The sequence below is a fragment of the Bubalus bubalis genome, chromosome 3 (genome assembly GCF_019923935.1).
Source record: "Bubalus bubalis isolate 160015118507 breed Murrah chromosome 3, NDDB_SH_1, whole genome shotgun sequence".
NCBI classification, from domain to species: domain Eukaryota; kingdom Metazoa; phylum Chordata; class Mammalia; order Artiodactyla; family Bovidae; genus Bubalus; species Bubalus bubalis.
Window position 1 is genome coordinate 34516897 of NC_059159.1, and position 12221 is coordinate 34529117.

General features: G+C 51.5%; 1 protein-coding gene across 3 annotated transcripts in view; it reads right to left on the reverse strand.

Annotated features, from left to right (window-relative positions):
• NTN1 (netrin 1) overlaps positions 1 to 12221 on the reverse strand; it is a 202816-nt gene that overhangs the window by 79806 nt on the left and 110789 nt on the right. For all 3 annotated transcript variants that reach the window (XM_044939287.2, XM_044939286.2, XM_044939288.2), the window contains exon 3: positions 4160 to 4348. In XM_044939287.2, the coding sequence (XP_044795222.1) occupies positions 4160 to 4348 (189 nt within the window). The remainder of the gene's footprint in view (positions 1 to 4159; positions 4349 to 12221) is intronic.

The following is a 12221-nucleotide window of genomic DNA, read 5'->3' on the forward strand; positions in this document are numbered from 1 at the left end:
TGTCTCTTTCCTGATATCATTTTAATATGTATTTATTTGGCTGTGCTAGGTCTTAGCTGCATCACTCCGGATCTTGGATCTTCTCTGGCAGCATGCAGAATCCTTAGTGTCAGCATGTGAACTCTTAGTCACAGCATGTGGGATCTAGATCCCTGATCTGGGATTTAACCCGGGCCCCCTGCACTGGAAGCAGGGAGTTTTACCCACTGGGCCACCAGGGAAGTCCCAAGAAGGGACTGTTATTAATCCCTATTTTCAGATGGGACAATTCCTAGCCTGGGGCTGGGGACCACCTGCTGCTCTTCTGGTAGCAGAAGTTCCTTCCCAAGTAATGTCCCTGTTAAGGGGGTTGGGGGGTGTGGGGGAGAAGCACAAACATCAGGAAGCTTTTCTGCTCAGACTGGGGACCCCTGGGGGGCTACAGGTCCACTGTTGCCCACAGCTTCCGAGGACTCAGGCACGTTCTCAGCGGCTTGCGATGAGCCACGGCGACTGTGAACTTGAAGGGGGCAGGGCAATGATGGCAAGAAACAGGCCGCTCTGAGCCAGGCGGGCGCTGGATGCGGTGGGTAATTTCTCCGTTCTCATCACAATTCAGTTCACGGGAGACACCCGGAATGTCTTTATCCATCACAGATGGTTTGAGGAGATGATAAATTAATATCGTTTAAAGGGAGGCCTGGCTGAAATGGTTAAATGGTAACGTCTTCTTTGCTGGCTCTAAAGAAAAAGAGCCCCCGAGTCCATAAAGAAGACAAACGGTAAACAAAACCGCCTATCCCTCTTGACAGATTCCAGGACGAGTATCACTCACACACCCTTCTGCAGAGAAAGGGGAGAAACTCATCTCGTCTGACTTTGTATAGGAAAACAGCCCAGGCCATAATGAGGCCTTCCCAGGGCTGTGAAATCGCGCTGAATAGCAGAGAGTGCAGCCGCCTGCTCCCTGGGCATGTTGACTACAGCCCTTTGTATGCACTAGCGCTGCCAGCCCCCCGTCTGGTTCCAAACTAGGGGAGGGGAGAAAGAACCCAACAAATTTGTTGCTACGAAACTTCCCTTGGGGGCATGGCATAATGATGCTTGGGATGGAATGCCCTTGCTCCAAGCTGTTCTTGTCTGGGTCCACCCCTGCTCTCAACTGAACAAGGTCAGGCGTCAGCCCATCACCCGCAGCATATGGGTGGCCTCAGGCCCATGCTCGGGGCTCCTCCCAGTCCCTGGGAAGTCCGGGGCTCAAGGGGCCCCCATGACTATTTCCAGGCACCCTTAGGTCAACGGCCGAGTTGAGTCAAGAGGCACTGCTGGCTGTCCCATTTCCCCCCATGAAATGCATTTGAGACAGAGCAAAGAAGTACAGCTTTCACCCCAGGGCTACAATCTACATGATTCTAGAAGCCTCTGACAGTGAACCACCAGGGATCAAAATACTGGGATCAAATGCTGCCACCAAAGGAACCATTTCCTTAAACCACCCAGCCCTGGGAAGACAAGACAGTGGAATTCTCCGAAGGTGATGACAAAGACCCCTGTCTGAAGATCTTGAGGGTACACATTTCTCCTGCCAGCTTCTGAACTATAGCTGGTTCCCCACAAATCTCAGGGTCTTTCTGAGTGGGGGGAACTGTGGACTCCAAGTTCCCACATCTCTAAGGGGGTGACATCAGGAAAAAAAAGAGCTAAGGGGAAAGATGGGGAACTTTCAAGAGAATGCCTTTCCTCAGAGTGAAATGGCAGGACCTTTCAGGTCACATTCTTCTTCTCACCAATCAGAGACGATATCTTCCACGTGTTGTCTCTTCTCACCAATCATGAAGCAGAGCCCTTCAGGAAATGCTCTTCCTCACCAATCAGGAGACAGGATCCTTGAAACATTGTCCTCCCCTGCCAATCAGGAGGCACTGACAGTCTCACTTCTCCTAATACATTTCCCCAGAAGGATAAGCAAGTATTCTTTTGAGCAGATTCCATCCTTACATTTTTTTCCTCTTCCATGGGTCCTTCTCTCAGAGTTAACATCAAAGCGGTTGCTGTCCAGGGCTGGGAGGAAAGACAAAGCCACCCAGGCTGGCCAGAGCATTTGAAAGAAGCCAGGACCCCACCCTCGCCTGCCTGAACCTGTTCCTCCTGGAAACCAGCACAGGAAGCCTGCAGTTCCACATCACTGAACCAGAGTGGCAGAGCCCCAGAGGATGGTCTGCAGGCTCCCAGGACCCTGTGGCCTTCTGAGATCTCACTCTGAGCATTGTCAGGCCACACTCGGCCCTCGGCCCTCCCCATAGCAACAGAAGAAAGGGAGGGGATGCAGATGGCAAGATGACCAAGGCCTTGCTCCTTCCTGACTCTCCAGGGGACATGCCTTTCCTTCTCTGACAGCTGAAACTGGCACTACAGGAAGTGACCACTGCCCTTCCAAACAGAGCTCAGATCTCATTCATGGGCACAGGATTGCCCACCTGACTGGCCCCCATTGAGTAAATTTCTTTGGCCAAATCCCCAAGAAATCTATGTGCAGCCAGTTGTTTATAAGACCCCAACTTCAATTTCTTCTATAGAAAAAAGACAACAAAACACTTGGGCACAAGGCACTGGCCACCTTCCAACTACTTCCTCTGAAAACCCAAAGCCCTCCTTCCCTGTTGCCCCTGCCTTCCTGCTACTGTGGATATTTTTTGGGTCCGTTTTCCCAGGTCATCTTTCTCAATTTCTGGTCAAACTCTCCTGGGGCTTTCTCACCTGGATCGGTTGTTTTTAACATGGAAAACAGCCCAGCTACTTAGTGCTTAAATTTCTCTCGGCAACCACCAGAGGCAGCCTTAGGTCCACAAAACTGGAAAGAGACCTTGTGTGAGAGAAGCCACCCTGTTCATCTCTGCTCATTTGGAACCTCAGGGACTTCTCTGGGAGAAGACAGACTGGGAATCTGTTTTTTAGAGAAAAGCTTTCTGCACCAGTAGGGCAGGCTGCATGGGCCCCACACTCAGAAGAGCACAAGCTAGGCTGAAACTCTGCTTGCCATTTTGAAATTCTTAGCAATTCCTGAACAAGAAGAAGTCCCATATTTTCATTTTGCACCGGGGCCCACAAATTATGTAATCAGTACTGCACACAAGTGCCCAACATCTGGTGGATTTCCTGTTAAGAAGATGATACTCTGGCTTCATCCAGGGCTAAGCAGTAGCCATAGAAGGACTCCTCTGCTGCAGCTCCTCATCCAGGCCTAGGTTGGCTTGGGTCTCTTCTGCCTCAGGGTCTTTACAGGCCCTTGTGAGGACCCCAGCCACACTGGCTTGTGGCCCAAGAGCCCTCGGAGATGAACATGTTCCCAGGAAGTCAGGCTCTCGGCAAGCAGTGTCCCTAGGCCCCAAGTTTTGGACCCAGAGGGCCTTGGTTCCTGGAATTCCCAAAAACAAATGCATGTGGCAGGGTGGGGAGGAGGAGGGGAGCACTTCTTCCCTCCCCCATTGTCACTAAATTCCCTGGCATTTCATCAACTCCTTGGAGTCATCTGATCATGGCTTCATTTTTGTTAGTGGGAGAAAACAAACAGCAGAAAGTTAAAACATTACAGCTTGCTTCAATGAACGAAAATAGAGACCCCCGTCTCCGTTTAATTTTTTGTCCTGAGAAGTGAAACTATTTGCAGGTGGATTAAATGCTCCTTCTGAACCCCTGCCTCTCACCCCACTTTCCCCCTCCCCAAGTTGCTGACATCTGTGAAGGTGCGCATCTGTCTGAGTGTTGAGGGCTGGAGGAGGCCGCGAGGGGTGGGGCGGGGGGGGGGGGTGGGCGCACACCTCCAAAGAAATGCATCTGCGAGGTTTTGGTGAAAGAGAGTCCTTTGTGCCGAGAGTAAGCCGGGCGAACATGACCCCCGCCCTGCGGTATGCGGCACACCTGTGCGGACAGAGGGGGCGGGGCCGGGCGGGGCGGGGAGCCCTGCACCCTGGCCGGGATCACCACTCCCCTTTCTTCTCCCTGAGTCGCGTCTCCACCGCCCCTTTGTTCCGGCTTACACCTCCAAAAGGCGTGCATGCATGCGATGATCTCAGCGTGGGGATAAGAATAAAAGAGATAGAGGGGGAGATAGATAGACAGACAGATATAGATAGACAGATATAGGAAGATAGAGGCGGCGCCGGGGCCTCGCCCCGCCTACCTTTGCAGGCCTTGCGGTGGGTGATGGGCTTGCCCAGGTCGCGGTAGTAGCCCTCCTTGCAGTAGTGGCAGTGACGGCCGGCCGTGTTGTGGCGACAATTAAGGCAGACGCCCCCACTCTTGCGCCCCGACAGCTTGTAAAGCTCCATGTTGAAACGGCACCGCCGGGCATGCAGATTGCAGTTACAGGCTGCGGGAGGCAGAGACTCCGGTCAGGAGGGGGCCACCAAAGACTCTGGACATCCCCTCCCATTCCCCCTCCTCCACGGCCCGACCTCAAGGCAGCCCTTCCTCTGGGAGCTTTTCCTAGGCTCCCCTGTTTGCATTCATCAGCCCCTGACTGTGCCTGACCCATCGCCAGGCACTTGCTTCTCTCCCCATGGAGATGGTTCAATTCCTGCAAAGGATCACCACCCCCACCCTCTATCTATACCCAGTCAGAGTTGGGAGGTGCAGCTGGCATCCTTCTTGTGCCCAAATCCTGCTTGTTATGGGCTGAACTGTGCCCCTCCCCCGCCCCCCATTCATATGCTGAAGCCCTAACCCCAGAATCTCCAAATGTAATTTGTATTTGGAGACATCCTGGCAGACAGAGGGCTTCCCTGATAGCTCAGTTGGTAAAGAATCCGCCTGCAATGCAGGAGACCCCAGTTTGGTTCCTGGGTCGGGAAGATCCGTTGGAGAAGGGATAGGCTACCCACTCCAGTATTCTTGGGCTTCCCTGGTGGCTCAGCTGGTAAAAAAGAATCCGCCCGCAATGTGGGAGGGAGACCTGGGTTCGATCCCTAGGTTGGGAAAATCCCCTGGAGAAAGGAAAGGCTACCACTACAGTATTCTGACCTGGAGAATCCCATGGACAGTATAGTCAGACACCACTGAATGACTTTTACTTCACTGGCGGACAGAGGACCTACCCTAGAGATGGGGTCCTCTCTCGTTTTAATGAGGACACTAGTGTGGGCCCTAGTCCAAGCACCGGCGTCCTCTTTTTATAGAGAGGAAGTCTGGACACCCAGAGAGGTGGCAGGGGTGCAAGTCAAGGAGAGAGGTCTCAGGAGAAAGCAGACCTGCCCACATTTTGATCCTGACTCCAGCCTCCAAATTATGAGAAGAACACATGTGTTGGTTTAAGCGTCCCAGCGGGAGGCATTTTATCACCGCAGCCCAAGCAGATGCACGTACTGCTTCTGAGCATCACTTCTACCCATGCACACTCCGCACGTCCTTGAGCTCCAGACACTGGCCTGGCCTCTCCTTTTCCCCACCTCCTCCTGCACCATCTCCCCTCCTGCCATCAACTTGCAGAACTTCCTCCCACAGCGTGGTGGCCATGCTCCTGGCAGCCGGGTCCTCTGGACAGGCCCTCAGCATCCCACCCCTGGCCTTCACAGTTCTGCCTAATCCTGTTTCCCTCTGCCTGTTCCCCACACTAGTGTTCCTGTGGACTTTTCCCCTCCGCTCTGATGCTCTGCCGGGTCTGCCTGGTTCACCCCTCACAGCAGTGACCGCCTCTGTGCTCCTGACCCGCAAATCCACATTTCCGGCTTCCACATTTCCGGCTTCCGCTTCGAGGTCTTCGTGTGGACCCAGAGGCGCTTCCCCCAGACCCATTCACTGCTCTCCATCCATCAGACCTCAGACACCGCCCTCCCCCAACCCCCGCCCCACTGAGCCCTCCAGGCTCCCAACACTATAATTGGAGCAGGAGTTCCGAGCCCCTGTCTGAGGATGTCCAGCACCTACTTGAAATTTTTCAGTGGCTCCCCACTGAATAAAATAAAAATCATTTAACACTGCCTCCAGGGCTCTGTATAAACTGGTCCGGCTCCTCTCTCCCACTGTAGCTCTGCTCAGCCCCCTCTCCTCTTAGGCTTCAGCTGTGTCAAACCCTTTCAGTTTCTGGAGCAGGCCACATAGGAGGACCCCTCACTCGTCCCCTCTGTGGAGACAGGCATGTGCTGCTCCTTCCCTCCTAGGACTCTCTGCTCTCAAGCCCCCTTCTCATCTGACCGCCTCCTTCCATCAGCCCTTTCTTGGTTTCAATGTCACTTCCAGGCCCATCTTCACCTTCCGCCCGCCCGGCTTACACACAAAGGCTCTGAGCTCCCCAGGCACCCAGGAGGGCCCCCCGCACTCAGCCTTCCTCATGTTACCCTGTGACACTGTTACCTGTTTCTTCTTTAGGCTTCTAACTCGGGGGTATCTCCAGCTTAAATCTGGCCTAATCTTGCACACTCTACAACGCAACTTCTTTTGTTTTTGTGATAAGCTTGTTTTAAATAGCTTTTTTTTTTCCCTGACTGCAGCACGTGGCATGTGGGATCTTAGTCCCCTGATCAGGGATTGAACCCCTGCCCCTTGCATTGGAAGCAGAGTCTTAACCACTGGACCACCAGGGAAGTCCTAAATCACCTTTTATGTAATTGTTAAATATATGTTTAATACCAGACACTTGAAAAACAAAAGCAGAATGGTTAAAAAAAAAAAAAAACAAAACTCAAATTTCCACCAACTGCTGTTAATATCGGGGCTTTCCCTGCAGGCTTTAATTAACATTTACTCAGCTGTGGAGCTCTTTCTTTCTGACAGACATGGATCATCCATGTACCTCTCACTTCCTAGCTATTTTCGCACGATGATGAATATTTTTTAATGTCAGATAACATGAATACACGAAATGGGCTCCTTGGAAACAGAAGTTGACGCAGTGAAAAGCTGGGCCTTGGGCCTTCCCTGGCGGTCCAGTAGTTAAGACTCTGCCGTCCAATGCAGGGGGTGTGGGTTCAAGCCTTTGTTGAGGAAGATCCCACATGCCACGAGGTGTGGCCAAAAATTCAAAATAAAAAGCAGAGCCTTCCCGGGTTGGGCAGTTACTTCCAGTTTTTCACTATTATAAACAATACAGTGGTAACCACCTTTGAACACACATGTGTGTACTCTGTTCTGATGACTGTCATTCAGTAAATTTCTCAGGGCAGAATTGCTATGTTAAATTTTGGTGTTTTTAACTCGAGATCCCAAATGCCAAATTGCCCTCAAGAAAGGCTGTCCTGGTTTACTCTCCCACTAACAGGATGTGAAAGCTCCTACTTCCTATTCTCCATACTGCTGAAAAGAAAAACAATATGCATTTGGTATCAGCATTCCTTTTTTATTTTTTAACCTTTGCCAATTCATCTGGAAAACACACAATTTTAATTTGTATGTCTTTGATGACCAGTGAGGTTGGACATTTCTCCGTGTGTTTGTTTTTCTATTTATATTTCTTTTTTTGTATATGCACTGCCTGTTCATGTCATTTGCCCAGTTTTCAAATAAGGTGGGTTTTTTTTTCTGATGACATGTACTGTATTTGTATGTTTTATATACCAGTTGCAAATATTTTTACCAGTTTCTTATTCACATACTACTTCGGTGATTTAAAAAATTTTGCCTCTTTCATTTTTCTCTCTGATGTTATGATAAACTTCTTTAAATATTCTTCCTAGAGTCACTCTCCAAATGACACACTATTTACAAGTAGAGATGGATGAGGGCTTTAGAGGACGTGCTGTGTGTGATACAAGAGAAAAGACCTCAGCTTAAGCCTGAAGTCTGGAAGAAGCATCCAGAAGCCAAATTAGGCCAAAGAATGACTCCCAAGAGCTTTACAAGTCTCCCCGCATCACCTCCAGCCCTCAGGGCTGAGTTCAACTAGATACAAAGAAACCTCTTCAGCCATGCCCTGCCCAGGAGCACAGGGAATGATACAAGTTCACAGTGGCTGGGGACTCACTCAGCCAGACTTGGGGAGAGGGTGCTGCTCTGAGGGGTTAAGCAAACTACCAGCCTAGGACCACCGAGCCAGGAAATGGGGGCCCAGGACTAGAGCCCAGGTCTCTCGGTTCCTGGCCAATTGCCCCAAAGGAAAGGACCAGGTCCCTGGAAGGAACAGCTCGCCCTAGACCAAGGATCAGAATCCAGATCTTTTCTACTTGGACAGAAGTCACAGGGCCTGACATAGGGATCTGGAAGGATCTCCAGGGTGACACTTCCTCAGGCCTCTGGGCTAGGAGAAAGGCCTCAGGAGCAGCATCTTCTGGTCCATCTCAGAGGCAGATGCTAAGCTGGTATTCACATCTGCAAAGTCAGCCCAGCTGTCCCCCGTGACCTCCTGGGAGCTCAGCACCCCACTTCCCCACTCCAAGGGAAACCTCTGGCTGGTATCGCTCTACTTTCCACGCACCTTCCACCAACCGAAGCTCTTCCCAAACAACTCTCACACAAAAGAAAGCTCAGAGACTGAACATCAAAAGGCAGGGCTCCCCTGCCCCCCACCCTGTCCCCCCTCCTCCTGGAGCTGTCAGGGGACATCAGTGACCATTGCCCACACTCAGGCTTCTGCAACGCATTTTACAGCTTGTTTTCTTTTCTCTTTGTTTTATTTTCTCTGCACAAATGGAAAAATGCGTCGGGCCAAGCAGCTCACATCTGGAGCCCTCGGCTGCACACAGGGATGTCGCCCGGCTCCCAGCCTGTCCCCTGCCCCTTCCTTCGAAAGACACCTTAATCCCTCACGCCTTCCTGTTTATCTCCTGCCTCTCTTGGAGGCAAAAATATTGGGTATTAGTTCTGTTATCAGATTTCAAGGCGGGAAGGAAAGGGGAGGTTTGTGAGAATGGAGAGGTCAGCCTGGGAGACCAGGGAGGGCAGAGGGCAGCACAGCTTAGAGGAGCACCGCTGCACCCTGACCAGGGGGACCCCTGGGACCAAAAGACCAGCCACCCAAGGGAGCTGGTCTGGCCTGCACCCCAAGCACCACGCCTCCTTCAGTTGTTGTGTGGAGACCGCCAAGGACACTTCACAGACAGTTGCATTTCAGACCCAAAGGCATGACATGGGGACATTGGGAAAGAGGAAGGAGGAAGCGAGCTCCTCACCCACCACCCAGCAGGGAAAGGGGTTCAGGAAATGGAGTCCCATTTTCCTCTCCTATCAAAAGGTCCTCTAAGCCTCTTCACACATACCTGTCACCACCACTCCTTAAGCTTCTATGAACTTCTCCCAGCAACCTGGACTGTCCAACCCCTCACCACCTCCAGGTGGTTCAAGCAACACACAGGTAGGTGCTCCAGCTTTGTGCCATGTCCAGTGCCACAGGCCCTGAGGGAGACAGGGGCTCCTGGTATCATAGATGGATGGGGCAGATGAGCAAGCTCTTACATAAAGTGGGACAAATGCTCCCCTCAATGGGGATGGTTCCTGGAGGATGAGGACAGTGTTCACCCTTATATCTTCCAGCCCACAGCAGACCTCGATATGCTTTCATTGTACAAATGAGAGAAAGAGAGAGCAAAAATAAGAAAGCAAGAGGGAAGATGAATGGATGAATGGATGGATGGATGGACGGACGGATGGATGGGTGGGTGGCTGAGTAGGTGGACACATGGATGATGGATGGGCTGGTGGGTGGGTGGGTGGGTAGGTGGATGGATGGATGGATGATGGGTGGATGAATGGATGAGTGTATGGGTAGATGGGTAGGTGGGTGGATATATGGATGGGTGGGTGGATGAGTAGAAAGATTAGGTAGGTAGATAGGTAGAAATATAGGATAAGTGGGGGACTGACACCCTCCACCAAGGCATAGCCTTGTGGCATTTGTGATATTTCTTGTGGCTTTGAACTCCTTTAAACTTGTCCTGCTGCTTTAACTCATTGATTTAGCTCCTGTCTGCTCAAGTGGACTGCAGTGCTCCAAGGAGAAGAACCCACATTAGGATGCCCTGGACTCCTTCGGGGACCCCAAGGAAGGCCTAGTAAGACCTCACACACCATGGCGACTGAATCCGCCCCTGTTGGTTTGATAACAAACCCGTTGGTTTGTTGGTTTTACCAGTCACAGGAGCTGGCCCTCTCCTGAAAGGTGTGATGTGCTAACCCCAGTCCCCCCAGGGCTCTCCCAGGCCCTGGGAAAACCCAGCACATGTTGCTAAGCTGGATCCTGGCCCTGTCTCTCAGAGACTCAGGTCCCGGCTCCCCTGAATGCCATGTGGCTCAGGGGAGCTCGTGGAACAGGGTGGGCCTTGTTCAATGGGCCCCCTCGGAGCTCGGAGCACAGGGTCCTCCCCACCTTCCCCGCACACAGGATCCATCCTAACATTTTCCCCTTCCAGGTCAGTACTTCTGAGAAAAGTTGCCCAGGTTAGTCTGGCAGCACAGCAGGGCACTCTGGACTCACATATCTGCAACTGAACTGCCCCAAATAACCGGCCCCTGTGTGTTCCACCCGCAGGCTGGGGGCTTTGTATGCAGGAAACAGTCCCTAGCCCTGGGCCGCCTGAGTGCCCATGGAAGCACAGCTCTCAGACCTGCCATGAGACCCCTCACTCATTACTAGTGAGACCAGCCCCCTAACTGTCTGATCCAGCTGTCCCTCCATCAGTGGACCATTCCATGAGCGAAAATGGAGCTAAGGGCAGTCGCCACTTTCACTGGTTAAGCATCTTTCTGATTAAAGATTTCAATGTTACTATCATTTTAGACCTGTTGTTTAAGTCACCTGCTTCAAATTCGAACATCTCAGGTGTCTCTCCAGCTTAGCTGAGCGCCTGACACTTTTAAGCAACTTGCTGTCAAGATTTCAACAACTTAAATGGAATGGACACATTTCCACATGTCCAGGCTACCGGGGCAGGTGGAACACAACAGGCACTTACAGGGTTGGAGCGGGGAGGGGGCTGCCTCCATCACCAGTTCCTTTGCTAATTTGGTCTGTGGCTGCCAGGTGAGGGCCACAAGGCCTACTAAGTGACACACGAAATGTCCAGAACATTCCAGGTAGGGGATTAGAGCGGTGGTTCTCAACCACGGGCCATTCTGTCCCCCAGCAGACGTTGGACAACATTACTACAGACATTTTTGGATGTCACAACTGCCAAAGGAGCTGCTATCAGCATCTTGAGGACAGACACCAAAGTCCTACCCAGCACAGAGCAGACACAGCCAAGTCATACCACCCCAAATGCTAATACTGCCAAGTGTGAGAAAGCCTGGGTTAGAGAAATGGTGAATCCCTCAGCCCAAGGGTAGGGGAAGCTTTACATCCTTGGCTGCTGCCTGAAACAGCAAACTCTGCAGCTTCAAATGCCACCCAGAGAGTGGCAGCCGTTTCTTCCTTCAACAAATGCCAACAGAAGCCTTTAAAAGGACCAGATTGTGGTGTGAGCAGACAAGACAGAGATCTGCCCTCAGGGCGCTTCTGTCTCAGAAGAGCCAGACAGCAGTCTGGTAACCACACTGTAGACCTGGAATTTCCCACTGTGCCTAGAGCTATGGGAGCTTCAAGGCTGGCTCAGTGGTGAAGAATCCACCTGCCACTGCAGGAGATGCGGGTTCTATCCCTGGGTCCCCTGGAGGAGGAAATGGCAACCGACTCCAGTATTTTTGCCTGGAGAATCCCATGGACAGAGGAGCCTGGCGCACTGCAGTCAAAAAGGTCACGAAGAGTCAGACAGAACTGAGTACGCATGCTAGAGCTATGGGGGTACTGATGTTCAGGGAGGCCCTTCTGCTGAGACCAGATAGAGACAGCAGGGCCTGAAAAAAAAAAAAAAATCAGAGGACAGATGAGTGTTCTTGCCGTGGCTGCAGATGGAACCCCCTGGGAAACCTGTTCAAATGCAGATTCTGATTCAGAAGGGCCTGAGGGGCCTGGGAGTCTGCATCTCTAACAGCCACCCCCATGCCCCCACCCCGGGCACTGCTGCTACTGGCCCACAGACCAGCAGCAAAGGTTAGTGGCATTAGAACTAAATTGAAAAGAAATCGGTTGGAATAGAAGCCACTCTGGAGACAGAGCCCATGGGGAGGCAAAGGTGGTGTCTGCAATGGAGCCGTGGGGGGGAGGTCTGCTTTCAGAAGAAACTTCTGAAACGACTGGTTCAGAATAACAAAAATATTTGAGAGTTATTTTTAAGAATTTGGGGTAGTTTGTATTTCCTTTTACTTAGTCTTTTGCTACTCTACTTGGTATACTGTTTATTTAGAAATCGTTTGACCCTTTTTTATAAATGTTAAGTATT